General features: G+C 37.2%; 3 protein-coding genes across 3 annotated transcripts; 1 reads left to right on the top strand and 2 right to left on the bottom strand.

Moving 5' to 3' along the window:
- Window positions 1-768: 768 nt before the first annotated feature.
- LOC104897679 (aspartic proteinase CDR1) lies at window positions 769-2277 on the bottom strand. The gene is made up of 2 exons (XM_057395846.1): window positions 1342-2277; window positions 769-1311 (listed from the first exon to the last, which is right to left on the bottom strand). Exons 1-2 carry the CDS (start codon window positions 2274-2276, stop codon window positions 1008-1010), a joined length of 1239 nt encoding a protein of 412 aa, XP_057251829.1. The 5' UTR covers window position 2277; the 3' UTR covers window positions 769-1007.
- A 4450-nt stretch (window positions 2278-6727) lies between these two features.
- Window positions 6728-10637, top strand: LOC130591891 (uncharacterized). Its single transcript, XM_057395845.1, has 4 exons — window positions 6728-7022; window positions 7106-7279; window positions 7372-7413; window positions 10580-10637. The coding sequence occupies exons 1-4, from the start codon at window positions 6829-6831 to the stop codon at window positions 10635-10637; spliced, it is 468 nt and encodes a 155-aa protein (XP_057251828.1). The 5' UTR covers window positions 6728-6828.
- A 4494-nt stretch (window positions 10638-15131) lies between these two features.
- On the bottom strand, window positions 15132-15659 carry LOC130591890 (uncharacterized). Its single transcript, XM_057395844.1, has one exon. The coding sequence runs from the start codon at window positions 15657-15659 to the stop codon at window positions 15132-15134; it is 528 nt and encodes a 175-aa protein (XP_057251827.1).
- Between the last annotated feature and the right edge of the window lie 1958 nt (window positions 15660-17617).

The following is a 17617-nucleotide window of genomic DNA, read 5'->3' as shown; positions in this document are numbered from 1 at the left end:
TCGTTCGATCTGTATATGTTATTGGTACCAGCCAGCTTTTGTAAGACTAACTATTGTTCCGACGTCACATAGAAAAAAGATAGATTCAACGTTTTTGCATTCTTAATCATATGCAGTGGTATACCATGTAATCAAATATTCTACATACTATGTAATCAAATTTGCTTATCTATACAAATATACTAAAAAGCGTGAGAAAGAAAGTTTATGTGCCATGTAGCACTCTCCTCACATTTTTAATGCAAATGTTTTATGTTTATATGTACTCGTCACTTTTATAAAAAAAAATTTAAGTGCAAGGTATCAAACCCGTGACCTTTGAAATGAAAAGTAAGAGTTTAATCATCAATACACTATGACTTTGTTGTCTAATGTTTCAAACAAAATATGATAAAGTCTTGTAATAATTATAATTAACTAAAAAACCTTAAACAAGTATATACATCTCTAACACTCTTTTTAAGTAACTTACAAGAGAATATTGATATCATATTCTCTTACCACGCACAATTCCTTTTAAGGCTTGCGGGCCCCCCATTCGGCCCGCCTTGAAACACGGATCGGACCAAGGAGTCTGACATGTGTGCGAGTTAACGGGCGAGTTAACCCTAGCAAGTGCACCGCTGACCGAGCTTGATCTTTTGAGAAGGGTTCGAGTGTGAGCATACCTCGTCTCCAAACTCAAACCTTTCAATTTTTTTTACTTATCGGGTCGTAACGTGAATTTTTCAATTTTTTAATGGATAAAAATTACGAAAAGTAGCAAAATAAATTATGAAGTTTAAAAATAATAACATATTTGTTTATTGTAACTGACTCGAGGATCGTCCGGGCAAAAAAAAAAAACTAGCTAGAATGTAAAAACGATACATAATATGAAGTTAGATACGTAGCGAGACGTACGTAGAGAAGCCTACAAGGTTTCTAGAGGCGTACATCAATTACATTAGTAGTGACATTGCATCAAAATCCAAATATTATTGTAGTACTTATATTGCTATTGACCCTTAATGGTTGGTGCAGTCTGCTGGAGCAAAGGAAACCTGTTTTGCTTGTAAATCATACCCAACCTCAAAGTTAACTTGAGCAATATTCCCAAAGATATTAGTGTCATTTGTTGCAACCATTGCCAAACAACTCACACCATGTCCCATATCCCTGAATGTGTTGAGTGCCTTTAACACAACATTACCCCCTTGAAAATGGAACACCACATCAGGAGGCTTAAACTGCGCACCTGAACCTGATAACTGTGTAGTATCATAACAATGTTCTAAAGATGATTTGTAGATAAGTATAAGTGGTACCAGAGTCGATGATCATGTCGAGTTTGGTGGGTACTTGCACTGAGTATCCTTATCCTTATCTCCAATTGTAATAGCATTGAGGGATAGAATGTAAAATGTAGGTGTTTTTGCACTTCTGAAAGGAGTAGACACTACGCCAAGGCCGGTTACATCAGCTCCAAAGGTTAGCTTGCTAGTCACATTCAAAGACAGGGGAGCCAAGCAATAGGAGAACTTGTAGTTGATACTTGGACCAAGTTGTGAAATCAATGAGGCCGGGCCTTGTCCAAGCCCGACAATTCCACCCATTTGGTTGAAACTTTGGTCTTGGTTCACAAACCCACACCCAAAAATTGAGGATGGAAGGCTCTTTGATGTAGCGTCAGAAGTAGGAAGGCTAATAGTTTCCGTGGCTAAGAAGCCTACACTTTGTGTTCCATCTCCATAGGAAGCATAGTAAACACACGACGATGATGACTTATTTGTAGTACAACCACCTGTAAGATCTATATATTTGCAAGTAGGAGATGTGCAGGGGATTACATTATAGGTGGAAGATTTTTTAGTGTTGAATGGTTGAGATTTTGTCGAGAGGCAACTCTCACAGGGTGAACATTGGATCCATATAAGGTCACTCCCAGTATCAGCAGCGGCCATGAACTCAACTTGTGGTGTACCAATCGAAATTTTTATGAGGTAATCCCCTGTACTTGGGCTTAAAGCTGAAAATTTAGCATCATTTGGAGTTTTATAGTATGATGTGGAGAGGTGAATGTTATGGCCACGAGAGATTGAGCCTAAGGGTGCACTCTCTAGGCGCTCGCGTAGTGTTAAGGAAGAGTTGTAATGAGGAGAAAGTGGTGAATTGCGATGAATGAGGTTGAGTTTGAAGACACCATTGAAAGAAACTAAGTTTCTAGCATGGATTGATGAAAAGATTAGTGAGGATACTATTAGCAATAGTAGGAAGATGTTAGTGAAAGTAAGCATGATGTTGCATTGGGAAAGATAAGGTTGTTTTAATTTGTGGCTAATTTAACAAGGGATGTTATAGGTTTATACTAGCTTTTTATGCACGCGATGTGTGCGATGACATTTTTAGGCCTAATTATTAATAAGTAGTAAACAAAAAGAAAATGCAAGTTAGTATTTTAAGTTCACCTCCATTTTGTGAATAAGATTCTTTGAAATACAATCAAATAGTACTCCTTCTACATCATGTTATTTCTTTTGCAGTCATTAACTCTTTGCATTAAGTAGCATTACAATATTACTCCCTTAGTTAAACTTATCTATATTGAACAAAAAAAATAATTGAGTCCATATTATCTGTTACGTTGAATTTCCAATGCAACAATATTATAATTTGGCTAATTTATACTTTGATCTACACTTGTATTTGAAACCCATATTATAATTTGGCTACTTTATACTTTGATCAACACTTGTATTTGAAACTCAAAATTTTGAGTGACGTGTTGTAGCCTGTAGGCACATCCTTCTAGAATTTTAACAAAAATATTTCACTACCTTTTCCACTACTTGGCAACATCAGTATATATTTCCACTACTTTTGCTATCATTTTCTCTCTCCTCTCACTACAAATCTACAACCATATTATCAAGGAACCTAGTTCATCAAACTATACACTATACAATAAGAAAATCAACCTTTTCAAGTATTAAGCAAAGCAGTAGATCTAATTCACCACAAATCCATCAGCCGTATCAACCACTTTTGAAGGAAGCAAACCAACTTCAGTTTTTTCTTGGGTCGATTTTCTGACAAAGAAAGATAATTTCTTAAATCAACTTCGTTTTTTTCTTGGATCGATTTTCTATCATCCCAAAATTCAATCCAAAAAGTATGAATCACTTTCAGTTTTTTTTTTCCCTTGTCTAACATCTAAATTATGATTTCACAAACTTATATTTAAAATTTTCATCAGTCTCATATTTAAAATTATATTTGAGATAAAATTGTAAATTTTCATTCACAATTTGATATTGGAATTTTTTTAAAAAACAAAAATCGTTTCTTTTATCTTGTTTTCTGATTTAACATGAAAATGAATTAAATTTAAATTGTATAAAAGCCCTTTTTTGCATTTCAAAATTTTACAGTTGTCTTGGTGCTTAATTTCACTATTTGTTTTCGCAAAATAATGTAATTTTTTTTTCTGAAAATGATTTTAGCAAATTAATTTAATTTTTTTTTTTCTAAAAATTGGTTTTTGCAAAAACCGTTCGCGAAAACTTTGATTTTGGATTTTTTTTTTCAAAATTTATTTGTGAAAATGGTTTTTTTGCAAAAGTTATGAGCAGAAATTTTAATATTGGAATTTTTAAAAAAAAACTAAATTTGTTACTTTTATCTTGTTATCTCATTTTATGTGAAAATAAAGGGTTAAATTTAAGTCTTTTTTTAACTAATTGCTATCATCTCCCTTTTTTCTGTTAGTCGCTACATAACAATTGCTATTGTTTTTTCAACTAATTTGAAATAACTTGGAAAATTAAAAGAATTATGTACCTTTTTGGAAGTTTGCAAATCACCAATAGACAAATGTGTGATATCCTCGTCGAAATTTTATTTTTTTTACAGATTTTTATGCATAGCGTGTATAGGTAAATAATAATTTGTAAGTGAAATTTGTGAGTTATTGAGAACAATGATTTGTAAGTGAATTTTGTGAATGTTTTTTTTTTATGTATTTACGCCTTCACTAGTAGAAAAAGCATGATTTGCGTCCCCGTATTTGCGTCGCATATACACGGACATGACGCAAAACACCTATTTGCGTCGCATGACAGACAGTGTATGACGCAAAACAACAAAACAATACCCAGACACGCCTAATATGCGTCACATGGTACGTCTGTGCGACGCATATTAGGGTTTTGCGTCGCATGTTAGGCGCGTGCGACGCACAATGTCTTTGGCCCACTATCTCAGTATTATTTCCCAACGGCCTTTTTTTTTTCGAGCCCTAACTTTGAATCAACTGCTGCTCTACTCTATCTCTATCTCTCCTGCGACACCCTCGTTCATACTCTCGCCGGTGGCCGGCACTTCTCCCAACGGCATTATCTTGTCGGCAAAAAAAACTCTCTCTCTTCTCTCACTCTCGGTGCTTCTCCGCAGTCCTTACTCTCGTCGGTGCTGCACAACCACCCACCGTCGCTTCAAAATGGTTTGTTGTCATGGAAGGAAAAAGGAGAATACTTGGAATTGATGATGTACACGATGAAGAAGATTACGATGCACAATTCAATGAAGTTATTGCTTCGTCAGTAGTTATTCCAAGTACATTAGGGGAAGATCTAGACACAAATTACATTCGTCGAGACCACAATGAGGGATTTTACGTTGGCAAAGAAATGGTTGATTAATAGGTAAATTATGTAATATTAACAAACTACTAATGTTTATAATCTTTAATTATTTATTTTGCGTTTTTGCATGTTCAATAATTGTGTATTAATTTATTGATTAATCTAACATGTTACATGGTTTCAGGTGTAGTGATGGCAGATGATGAGATAATGCATGATGCATCTGATGAGCAGCCCCAAATTACTGATGCAGCTGTTACGAAGAAGAAAAGTAGGCCAAGAGGTCCTACAAAAGGGATACGTTCCAAACCCGGCATTCAGAGAGTTCTTGCTTGGGATGAGTGGATACGTCCGATTGGGCGCTATGCTAGTGAGTACAAGATTTATTGTGGGGAGATCAGTAGAAGCAAAGTGTCTATCTTGTACGACACTTGGGATGATGTTCAGAAGGCACAAAAACACTTTGTGGGAAGATGCTAAAGTAAGTAACCTTATTCTTTTAATAAACTAATTGAGATTATGTTTATTTTTAATCGTTTATTATTAATTGGTTTATTTTTGTAATTGAAGAGAGAGTTTGGATAGAAGAGGATGTGTTTGAAGAAACGAGATGTCTTGACTACATGTGATAAACGGTGGGGAGATTTCAAGTCAAGATTGGTGACTAGATGGATCACTAAAACGAGGAAGGTGCTAAGATGATAGGCAGCCATACGTGATGTATCCTTACATCACGCGAGAGATCTGGGACCAGTTTGTACAAAAATGTAGCACTAAGCAGTTCCAGGTACGTAATATATAATATGAAATTATATTTTCATTACATTTTTAAATATTGACTAGTTACTAAATTCTATATTAGGCTAAAAGTGCAAAAGCAAGAATCTCTCAGGCTGCTAACAAGCATCCTCATTTTTTGGGCAAAAAATCATATGCGGAGATGATTCCCATTTGGCAAAGCAGAGAGTATATCCCTTCCGCTACAGCATCATCTGTTGACTCTTCTACATCATCATTGATTACCTCCTTGCCGGATCGGACATTGCCTTGGCTTCTCGCGAGATCGAAAAAAGATAAAGATGGAAATTTCTTCTTTCCTAATGAAGAAACACAAAAGATAAAAGAGTCCATTGTAAGCATTGTTCAAATATTATAACGTTTTCTTGTCTCCTTACTCGTCTACTACTAATCATACGACTTTTTTTTAACTTGAACGCAGGATGATTGGAAAAAGAAAGAAGCTGAAGGAGAGTTTGTTCCAGGTCGGATGGATGATGCTCTTTCACGTGCTCTGCAGAGGAAAACCGACCTGGGCGTGTGTGCTAACAGCTGGGCGTAGCATTGGGATTACATCTGTTTGGGGAGATCCTGATCGGAGGAGTAGTGCCTCCAAGGGTAAGGGCATGGATGATGAGGAGATTCAGGCATTGGAGGCTAGATTGAGTCAAAGAGTTAGAGAGCAGACTATTGAAGAGATGAACTCGAAGATAGATGCTATGGTTCAAGAAAGGTTAATGGCTTATGCGACGCAGTTAGGTATTCCATTACCGACTCCTTCCACTCCAGTCGTTCCTAGTAGTTGTCAATCGGGGGCAATGATCCATTTGCGGACTTGCAGGTATATTGTTTTATATTCTAATTATTATATTATGCTTCTAAAACACTTAATTGATGTCATTTTTCTCTTATTGGATGTTAAGAGTCAAGTTCCATGTCGCTTGGCAATAGCGGATGTCTCGGGACCGATCATTATAGTTGTTGGTACCGTTCATCCACGACAGGAGCCATCATCACACGCTACGACTTCCATGAGAGTGAGTGTTGATGAGTTTTATGTGGATTACGCAGATGTTCTTGTTCCACTCTCTACTCCATTCATCACGAAACTCAGTCAAGCCGAGGGTTCTGTCATAGAATGGCCTAAAGAGTTGATATTTTTGGTCTCAGATAATCAGGTAACTTATGTTTAGTATTATGATTTAGTATATAATAAGAAATCTAAATGTATATACTTAGAAATCTTGATTTATATAATAACCAAACAATCTTTATTTTATATATAATATGAATTAAAAAGAAGTCGATTTGAATTAGGAACATATATCTAAAGAAGGTGCGAAGAAGAAGAAAAAGAAAACAGTTGCTAATGATCCTTGCACCGATGAGTCTGCACATAGGCACATAGATCCATTGATTTCTTGAGGATATGTCTGATACGGTCAAGGAGATGCATCGTTTGTTTTGCCAAAAACCTGCAGATGAGCCTTTTAGTATCGAAGTTAGTAGGAGTTCCTGCTTCAACTATCCTTCTGATTCGATGATCATTCTCTCCCGACAAGATGTTTTCCAACTACTGACGGGAGAATGGCTTAATGTATCCGTTTTGCAAGTATTTATGATGTGAGATTTCTCAAACTCTAAACTAATCAAATTTGATATTTATTACTATTATTGGCATCTAACTATAACTATTTGGAGTGTAGGTTCTTGTCAGATGAAAGTGATAGGAATGGAGATTCAAATATTGGTTTCATGTGTCCTAGTATGATCTCGGAGACCATGCTACGCCATGAACCAGATGCCGCGATCAACTATATGCAAAGGACATTGAGAACCAATCGAAATATGAAATTCATCATGCTTCCATACATTGAAAGGTATGCTTTATTTTCCAACTTCCGTACATTGAAAAGTATGCTTCCCTTTTATCTTTATATATTAACTTATCACATTTTGTTGCATGTTTTAGTCAACATTGGATTCTTCTCGTCCTTTCTCTACACAAAAAAAGGTATATGTATTTGATTCGCTTAGGAGATCAGATAGATCCTTAGCTATCAAGGAACCGTGCATACGTAAGTTAATAATTCTTATAATTCCCTTTTATCTTTATTCGTATATTTTAATTCTTTTATTGTACTTAGCGCATATACATCATTGTTGTTGTTGTTGTAGCGCATATACATTATTCTTGCTCCTTGAAGGTATGAAAAAGGCAACAAAATTGTCTTGGATATCTATGAAGGTAAAAGTCTTATGGTTTTGTATTTGATATGCATTTTATAGTTGTATTTAATATTTCTTAATTTTTCGATTCTAATATGTGTATTTCAATGTGGTGTAGTGTGCTCAACAAACGGGAGGAGATGAATGCGGCTATTTCGTTATGAAAACATGTTTCAAATCGTCCGCTATCTCTATGAGTCAAATGATTTGAAGAAGGTATGTATATGTTGTAAATTGGTTACTTTATTTATATTACTTTAAAGTTTATTAACTAAGTTAACATATTTATAGGATTTTCCTACAAGCGTTGAACCATACACCATAGAAGATATCAACGAAATCAAAGACAATTTTGCGCGATTCTTTCAAAATCTCGTGGGAGAAGAAAGGGCCAAGTAGTGTTAGTGTAGTAAGTGTAGTAGATGTACATAATTGGTTTATTATTGCAACCTTGGTTGAGTATATATGGCAACATTGGTTTGCTTGCTTGGGATTATTTGAGATGTATTGAAACAGGTTTGATATATATATATATATATATTATATATATATATATTATATATTCCCAACGATTTCTTGGGTTATCCATATTACAAATGAGACTCTGCCGAAATTTCCCCTCACAATTATTAATATGAATGTTTGTTTAGTTTTGAATCATCAAATTTTAGTTAACAAACCAACAGAAAATCTGAAAAAAACGAAAAAAAAAATTTCATGAACCATTTGCGTCGCACAAGGCAAAAAGTGCGATGCAAATTACTCACAATGTGCGTCGCAAATTGCCCTGCTTCAATTCCACCAAGGGAAGGGCAATGTGCGTCGCAAATTGCCTAGGTGCGACGCACATTGCTGATGTGCGTCGCACGCAGGCAATGTGCGACGCACATTGCCCTTCCCTTGGTGGAATTGAAGCAGGGCAATGTGCGTCGCACCGTATATAGGTGCGACGCACATTGCTCACCCATTTGCGTCGTTTCTCGTGCGACGCAGATAGTTCCCCAGTAATTTGCGTCGAGGGCTTTGGCGTCGCACCCGGGTCCGACGCAAATGGGCGCCTCACATCCGACGCAAATTGCCTTTTCTCTACTAGTGCTTACTATATTAGTTTTGGTTCGTAAATTAATTTTTAGTTTTTTGTAATGTTTAGTGATTTGAGGGATTTCTTGAACGTGATTTAGAAAGGGATTTGTAAAGTTTCCTAACATAAGTGATTTGGGAGTGATGTTGAAATTAATTTCCGATAGCTTTGTTTGAATCCCCATTTTGGTATTGATATTATTTTTGTAATTTAGTAAGGGAAAGGGGGGCAAAATAGTCAGTTCAAAAGAGGACACCATAGGTCCCCCCTTCCCTTATGTAATAGAGATAATATGCATGGTTAGTGATATTTGCTATGGGGAAAATAAGGTATGATAGTCGACTTGTGTACTTAATTAGTCAGTCAAGGTCTTTGTTTCTTTGCAAATTTAAATTTCTACTTTTTGTGGAAGTGGTCTACACTCTACGTATGTACACAAATATCAAAGACGAAGGCGGGAACCAAATATGCATCTTCTTAGCTTCCTACTGTTGGAAGATTGTGTGTTCTATTGACGACGATTTGTTATTATGTACATGGTATATCCAAGACTATTTTTTATTTTGACATATGCTTACTTTTTTTTTTTTTGAATAGTAAAATTAATTCATTAATAAAAAGTCATACGACATCTACATAAGCAATCGAATCAAACAAATACATAAATTGAATCAAACAAAAATTTCCTTCATAAAAACTTCGATCGTCAAACAAATCTTGCAATGTGGAACATCTCCCACTTATATCGCTGGAAAATACAGCCTTGTTGGAGAGACAATCTAACAATCCCTTGTAGTCGTGAGGATGATTTCCGTCGGATTCATCTGACCGTATTCGAAAAATTGATAACCTTTGTGATCCTGCATAATTCTTCACCAACAAAATAATTTCACGGCAATCCATTAGATCTAGTATCCCGGATTGTAACCTGTAGAAATTCCCCCTCTAAAAGAGGAGAAAAACCCTGTCTTTCGAAGGAGGTCGAAAAACCTTGTCTTTCGAAGGAGATCGAAAAACCTTTTCTTAGGAAGGAGATCGAAAACCCTTTCTTTCGAGGGAGAATCGTTATTGGAAACCTAAAAACAAATAAAAAACAAAGGTGGGGGCTTTCCAACGGTAAAAACCGATGGAAGCCCCTTTAAAAATCAACAATGGAGGCTAGGGTTTTTGAGAGTAGAGAGGAGAGAGGGGAGAGAAGAGAGAAAGCGGCTGTGACATATGCTTACTTTGAGCTTTCTCATTATGCTATTTTTGCTGATTTAATGTCATCTAGATTAGCAATAATTAAGGGAAAAATAGCCTTGTATAAGGTACAATGGTCGACATCGTTACTTTGTTTGCTTTCGTATTAAGCTCATAATAATTTAAATTTTTTGTGCAAATGGTCTAGACTTGTGGAATAAAATCTTGTACTGATAGCTTTTTCTTAGCAAGTGCTCTACATTTGTGGAATGAAATCTTGAGTTGATAGTGTTATGTACCTTTCAAAATTGTGTTCAATTGACAACGATGAACGAAGATTTTTAGCAATTAGGTAACAAAGGTTGCGTTCTTTTCATCTGTAATTTTCAGAATCTATATAAACTGAACTAATTTAAATTTCAATAAACTCAAGGTCAGGGTTTCGATCCCCACTAGGAGAAGTTTGAAAGAGAGGTTTCCCTTATCATCTCCACACTCTCAAAATATCTGCCCGTGAACCGAGGCTCGCATAGCCATATGCTCCGAAGACAACAATAATATCTACAACCCCAACATAAAACTGTATATAATTGACAATCCATGTGAAAAGAGAAGAAGCGACGAAATGAAGTTGACGCATACTATAATAAGTCGCTGTTTTTGGTCATTTCTTTGAGCTTTGTTGTAGGAATGGCCTACGCTTGGAAAAGTATGTTGAGTTGAAACAGCCAATTCCATACTCGTAACAAGAACATTCTTTCTGGAATTGGCGTTTTTGATAAATGATGCTACTCAATCAATTCAAGCAAATATGCATATAATTCTATGAAACTATGTTGCTCCTAATTCTGTACCAAACCAGCTAATTCTATAACAAATGTTGTGGTTTTGTATTGGAAATCGCAATAGACATTAAGTAATGCTTCGGAAAATTCAATCTTTGTTTGGAAATCTATTATGACACGACCATATCGATTCTGACATACCCACATCGTTTTTGACAAGCTCATGTTGACCTATACAATCAAAGCAGTACTTGAAGCAAAAATATTTGCATGATAAAAACGGTTGGTCCGGACACGTCTGCATCATATGTGACACGTGACATGTTCGTGTTTGGTCTGATTTTGACGAGACTGATTTGACACGATTTCTCAATTACTTTTATTTTCTTTTCTTTTTCTTGTTTCCATATAAATACTTTCCGTCAAATTTACGTGAGTATTTTTCATAGAAAACACATAAAACCCTATCCATATTCTCCTTGGTTAGTAGTGAGATGCAGGGGCGGATCTAGCGTGGGTTCAGTGGGTTCAGCTGAACCCACGGAATTTTGGAAAAAAAAAAAGAAAATTTCTGGAAAAAAAAAATACAAATACGTTAACAGAAAGAAAGTGCGTAACAATTAAGATACATCAAGGATAGCTCAGTGGTCCGCGTGCAAAGCTTAAGTTAGTCCAGCGCCCACGTCCCGGGTTCGAACCCTCTCTCCTCATTTTTTTTTCACAATCTGATTTATTTTCCCCCCAAATTTCTCGAATTCTTCCTCCTCTCTTCTCACTTTTCACATAACCTAGGGGTTTAAAAAACTCGACAAACTACCGCACACAACACCAGCCTCACTCCTCTCGCACTCCGACCATCCGACGACAGGTGACCCGCCAGACGCCGGCCGCGGCATATTCGCACGGTGCTATCGGAGCCACCGAATCACTTCTCCTCTTCTGTCTTCTATACTTTCGGAGTCTCTACTCGAATTTAGGTAAGGTAATTGACTAATTTTTTTGGTTAAACTTTCATTTACCAATTCATTTAGTAATTAGTAATCAAGAGATGGTAATTTACAAATTAAATTAATGGAATGCTTGAATGAATTGAAATTATTGATTGCCATGAGATTAGTTGAGACTCTCAAGTCTCAAATTTCAACTTTGTTGGGTGAATTTGCTATTGTTATTGAAGTTTAATTTGAATTTTGGGTAATGTTATTGGTTATTGAAGTTTACTTTGTTGAATTGAATTATTCATCATTAGAAATTAGAGATTTAGAGTATATTTTAATGATGTGAATTGAATTTGTGAATGGAGGATAAAAAGTTTGGAACATTTTTGAAAGTCTCGAAAAGCTTCAACTATTGAATGATAGTTTAATCACCTTTCTTGAGATAGATCTTTTTTCTCGAGTTAGTGATGATGATGTTTTAGATTGCTTTCAAGATATGAAAACTTGTAGAATGATATTTTCAGTTTTTTTTTCTTGAAATTTAAGAAATTATTCTCGTATTCATCGGTTGTAATTCCGAACTTGAATTGAGTATTTTATTTTTAAGCAATTTAAATTGGTCCTTTTTTTTGTTCAACGTCTCGTTAATTCCGAACCCACGTGGGTGAAATCCTGGATACGCCACTGGTGAGATGTGAGTAGTCTTACAATGATTCCAATCTTCGTTTTCAGTTTGTATTATTGAGATAGTTGTGTTACCTTGGGGAGCTACAAAACGCGTTGCAACTTCATTGAAATCTATAATTGAGTATCATGTTTTCTTCCCTGATCTTTATTATGGTTTCAACATTTATAATTCATGAACTATTAGAATCCTAAGCAAACCGATATACTTGTGGATAATTCATGAGAAAAATTATACAGTCATATAAAAAGAACAAATTGAACAAGTACTATTATCAGCGAATAACTCCTTTGTAACCAAATAGTAAGAAAAACTCGTTTTGCAACCGCTAGTAATAAATATATAAGCACTTTGGTAAATACAATCTCTTGTCAATAGCCATCGTAATAAAATACATCAACATATATAATAATATCACTCAATAAGCCATGGTAATAGAATTCATCAACATATATAATTATATCACTCAATATACCATATCTTTAAAATGTAAAAAACGTTACATATTTAAAGTACAGGTAGTGAAAGATGGATCAAGCCTTCAAGCTAGGTTTTCAAAGCACACATCAATCATGATTCATGGATACATGGATACATGGATACATGGATAGTATTAGCAATGGCGGATGCATGTTGATGGAAGTGGGGTCAAATTTGGGAAAAAATAATATGGAGAAAAAATCTTATTTTATTGTATAAATGTAGATAGAAGTGTTAATTAATAGTAGAATAGACTCCACTCAACACTAAAAAAAGATTCGGACTTATATTAACATTACTGTTTTGGGTTTTTATGAGTAGTGACGCCCTTACATATAATTTCTAGATCCGTCACTGAGTATTAGTACTAATATTACAATATGGAAAAAGATGAGTGACCCTTAATAGTTGGTACAGTCTACTGGAGCAAATGAAACCTGCTTTGCTTGTAAATCATACCCAACTTCAAAGTTAACTTGAGAAATATTCCCAAAAATAGTAGTACTTTCTGTAGCTATCATTGCCAAACAACTCACATCATCTACAATATCCCTGAAGGTGTTGAGTGCCTTTAACACAACATCAGCCCCTTCAAAATGGAACACCACATCAGGTGGGTTAAACTGCGCACCAGAACCTGATGACTTTGTATTGTAACAAAGGTCATAAGGTTCCCTAGGGCTGGTTACCGCGCTTACTTCAATGGCAGTCTCCAAAGCAGACTTAACGCGTTCATAGATGGTTGCAGGAAGCATTGTTAACGTGGTACCAGAGTCGATGATCACGTCGAGCTGAGCAGGTACTTGGACTGAGTTATCCTTGTCTCCAATAGTAATACCATTGAGGGAGAGGAAGTAAAACGTAGGTGTTTTTGCAGTTCTTGATAGAGTATAGATCTATTCATGGGGCCTCAACCATCAGCTTAAGCTTTTGGTTGAGTTGGTCCTTTGACATGGTATCAGAGCTTGCATGGGGGATTGAAGGGAGAGACCCTTACAAGGGAGAATGTTGTGGAGGTAGGTGGCCATTTGAAGGGCGTGAGGCCAATAAGAAGAAGGGACCGAGGCATGAAGAAGGAGAGTGCGGGTGATGTTGTTGATAGAGCGGATTTTGCGTTCCGCTTTACCATTTTGAGAGGAAGTGTATGGGCAAGAGAAACGGAAATACATGCCGTGTTGAGCACATTGTTTATGAAAGGGTAAGTTATCAAATTCACGACCATTATCACATTGAAAACTTTTAATTTTCCGTTCAAATTGAGTTTGAATGAAATCGCGAAAAGTGATAAATGTAGATAGAACTTGAGATTTGTTTTTGAGAGGGAAGGTCCATAAGAAATTGGTATAATCATCCAAAAATAAAACATAATAGCGATGACCTAAGGAACTCAAGGTAGGAGAGGTCCAAAGATCACTATGCACAATATCAAAAGGAGCAATAGTTGCATTATTAGAGGGGGAAAAGGGCAATTGAATATGTTTTCCAAGTTGACAACCATGACAAAAACAAACACCACTATCAGAAGTACAAGATATAACATTATTGGATTTTAAAGAATTAAGAATGGGGGCCCCAGGATGGCCGAGACGGTTGTGCCAAGTGGTGGTGGAGATAGCAGCAAAAGCTTGAGCAGGGGGGACAGGAGAGGAGATAGGATATAAATCGCCTGTGCTATCACATCTCAGAATAATAGTCCCCGTCAGAAGGTCCTTCACATGAAAACCAAACGGATCAAATTCCACAGAAACATTATTGTCAGTGGTAAATTTGCGCACAGAAATGAGATTTTTGATAATTTGTGGGGCATGAAGCACATTTTTGAGGTTAAGGGGGGAAGATTTACTGGGAATAATAGTGTGACCATGACCATGAACAGGAATAGTATTACCATTACCAACAAGAATATTTTTACTAATGCCAGAATTAAAATAGGACGAGAGAGTACCTGAATCACCCGTCATATGAGATGTGGCACCGGTGTCCATGTACCAATTTTCATCGGGCGGAGCAAGAGTCATAGTGTGCATGGCAGAATCAATATCAGTGAGCTCATAAGGCGCGGGGCTGGGCTCCACAGAGGCGGCATACGCCTGAACAGGTCGCGGCCCAAGGAGACCAGGCGTGGCAGGTGGTCGCGGGCTGGCCCTGGGAGAGGCTGTGGGATACGGGCAGGGGCCGGGACTCCAGGGCGGGGGGTACCCGTAGGGTGGAGGGTCCCGTAAGCAGTACCGTAAGGAGGATAGTGTGGCCCGTAATAATATGGAGGAGGGCCCATACCGAGGCGGGTGAGAAACCCGAGTGCTGTGGCTGTCGCGGCCGCGACCTCGACCCCGTGCGCCAGTGTGCCGGCCGCTACGGCACACGGCCACGACCGCGAGAAGACGGCGGTTGGCTGTGCCGCGGTGGAGGAGAGGATTTTCCCGCTGAATCATCATGTGACTCGCCAAGGAGGGAGTCGGTGGAGGCTAGAAGAGCATTAGAGGATGAACCAAGCTGCTGTGACTTACGGGATTCTTCGAGTGTGAGCATGGAGCGGGCGGTGTAGAAGGGCGGCAGAGGATCCCGTTGTTGGATAAGCGATGCAACGTTGTCATATGCATCGGTGAGGCCAGCGACAAGTTGTAGTACCAGGCGTTGGTCGGACACCGGAGACCCGACGCCGGCGAGCTGGTCCGAGAGCATCTTCAACCGTTGACAGTAGGCTGAAATATCTTTGAAATTTTCAAGGTGGGTGTTGGAGAATTGATTTTCGAGGTACACAGCACGCGAATGTTTGTTATCCTGGAATATGTCGCGCAGACGTTCCCCGCTTGTTGGGCCGTGGAGTCTGGTTCGAGTATAGTGAGGAGGAGATCCTCGTGGATAGTCCCATATATCCATTGAAGGACGACGGCATCAAGACGTCCCATAGTTCAGTGTCTTTAATGGCGGGTTTTTCGGCAGGAGGTATGATGTGATGAAGCACTTGATTGGCACGGGCGGTGATTTTAAAGAGCTCGGCCCAGGAAGAGTAGTAGTTGTTGTCCATGCTTAGAATAAGGGGAAGATGTTTGATATTGAGGGAGAGGGCAGAATGATAGGCGGATTTAGAAGCTTCTGCTTCGTTGGTCATGGTGGCCGAACGAAGGTAGGGGACGAGAGGTAGGGACGGCTAGGTTGAGAGAGAAAAAAATAACCTAGGCTCTGATACCATGTCAAAGGACCAACTCAACCAAAAGCTTAAGCTGATGGTTGAGGCCCCATGAATAGATCTATACTCTATCAGCTAAAAATCTTCATAGTTGTCAATCGAGCACAATTTTGAAAGGTACAGGACGCTATCAACTGAAGATTCAATTCCACAAATGTAGACCACTTGCTAAGAAAAAGCTATCAATACACGATTTTATTCCACAAGTCTAGACCATTTGCACAAAAATTAAATTATTATCAGCTTAATACGAAAGCAAACAAAGTAAACGATGTCGACCATTGTACCTTATATTCTCATTAATTAGCAGAGATCACTAGCCATGCATTACATAAACCTATAACATCTCTTGATGTTTTCGGAAAGTTCCTAAGAAAAATGCAATGCTTATACTTAGGGGCGAAACTAGAAAAATATTTTAAAGGAGCCAAAAATTTAATTTGTATTTTTAGAGGGGGTCAAATATAAAAAGTAAGCTATTTAATTAAAAAAACTACATTTTCAATCTTAATTTTTAGGAAAATTCAAAAGTTGCCGAAGCCAAGTCTCCCATCGATCCCCGTGATGTTCCGCTTATACTTCGACTAACATCAACCTACTCCTTTTTTTTTTTTCTTTGGAAAGTTGGTTTTTGCAAGAGGAAATAGAAAAAATATAAAACGAGGGTAAAGAAGCTTCACATTAATTCTGAATTACACATTGTTTTATCCACATGTATTCTGCTTGATCAAATATTATTTACAATATTACAAATCTTTACAGATTCAGACTAATCAAAATGGAGTATAGCGTTGTCCCTAGAATATATACATGTCATACTTTCGATATTAAGGTGGTCATTTTCTCTCCTCTTTAATTATATATGGACAACTATTTACAACTTGAAATTTATATACACTTAGGTCAAAGTGTATTATGATTTATGAGTACCATATACACAAGGCTATTTTTTCCTTAATGATTCCTAATCTAGATAACTTTAAATCAACAAAAATAGCATAATGAGAAAGCTCAAAGTAAGCATATATCAAAAAAATAGTCTTCGATATACCATGCACATGATAACATTATACACCGATAGTGGCGGAGCCACGGTGTAACAAGGGGTAGCACATGCTACCCCTGGCTTTCTAAAAAAAAATATTTTTTTTTTTTGAAAATCCCTCTACCGTGATCTCCTCCATTACTCCTCTCTCTCCAGTCTCCAGAGTACTCCTCCATCTCTCCATTCGCCTAAACCTTAGCTTTTGAAATGAACAATTCAAAAATACAAACAATCTTTTACATGATATTAGCTGTTTTCTGAGGAGAGAGAGTAGTAAATTTGTTTCCCTTTGGTCGACCGCAGCGCTTTTGATATTATTCTATGGGTTATTCATAGTTGCTCTCATTTGGGAAAAGGTTGAAATTGCTGAGAAAATGGGAGGAAGAGTGACAGAGGTTTATAAGAGAGAGAAAGAAGGTCAGGAAATTGGTGAAAGGAGACAAATTAAACTCATATTATCATCAAAATCACTTACAATAATTGGGAGATGAAGAAAAGAAGTTGAGCGAAAAAGAAAAAAGAGAAAACATGAGGAATTTTAGTAGTTTTTCCACTGTCAATTTCGCCGACAACGATGGTATGCGGCATGCCATGAGAGAGTTG

This window comes from Beta vulgaris, chromosome 6, assembly GCF_026745355.1.
Source record: "Beta vulgaris subsp. vulgaris cultivar EL10 chromosome 6, EL10.2, whole genome shotgun sequence".
In the NCBI taxonomy this organism is placed as follows: Eukaryota; Viridiplantae; Streptophyta; class Magnoliopsida; order Caryophyllales; family Amaranthaceae; genus Beta; species Beta vulgaris.
This window is presented reverse-complemented; position numbering and strand designations above follow the sequence as displayed.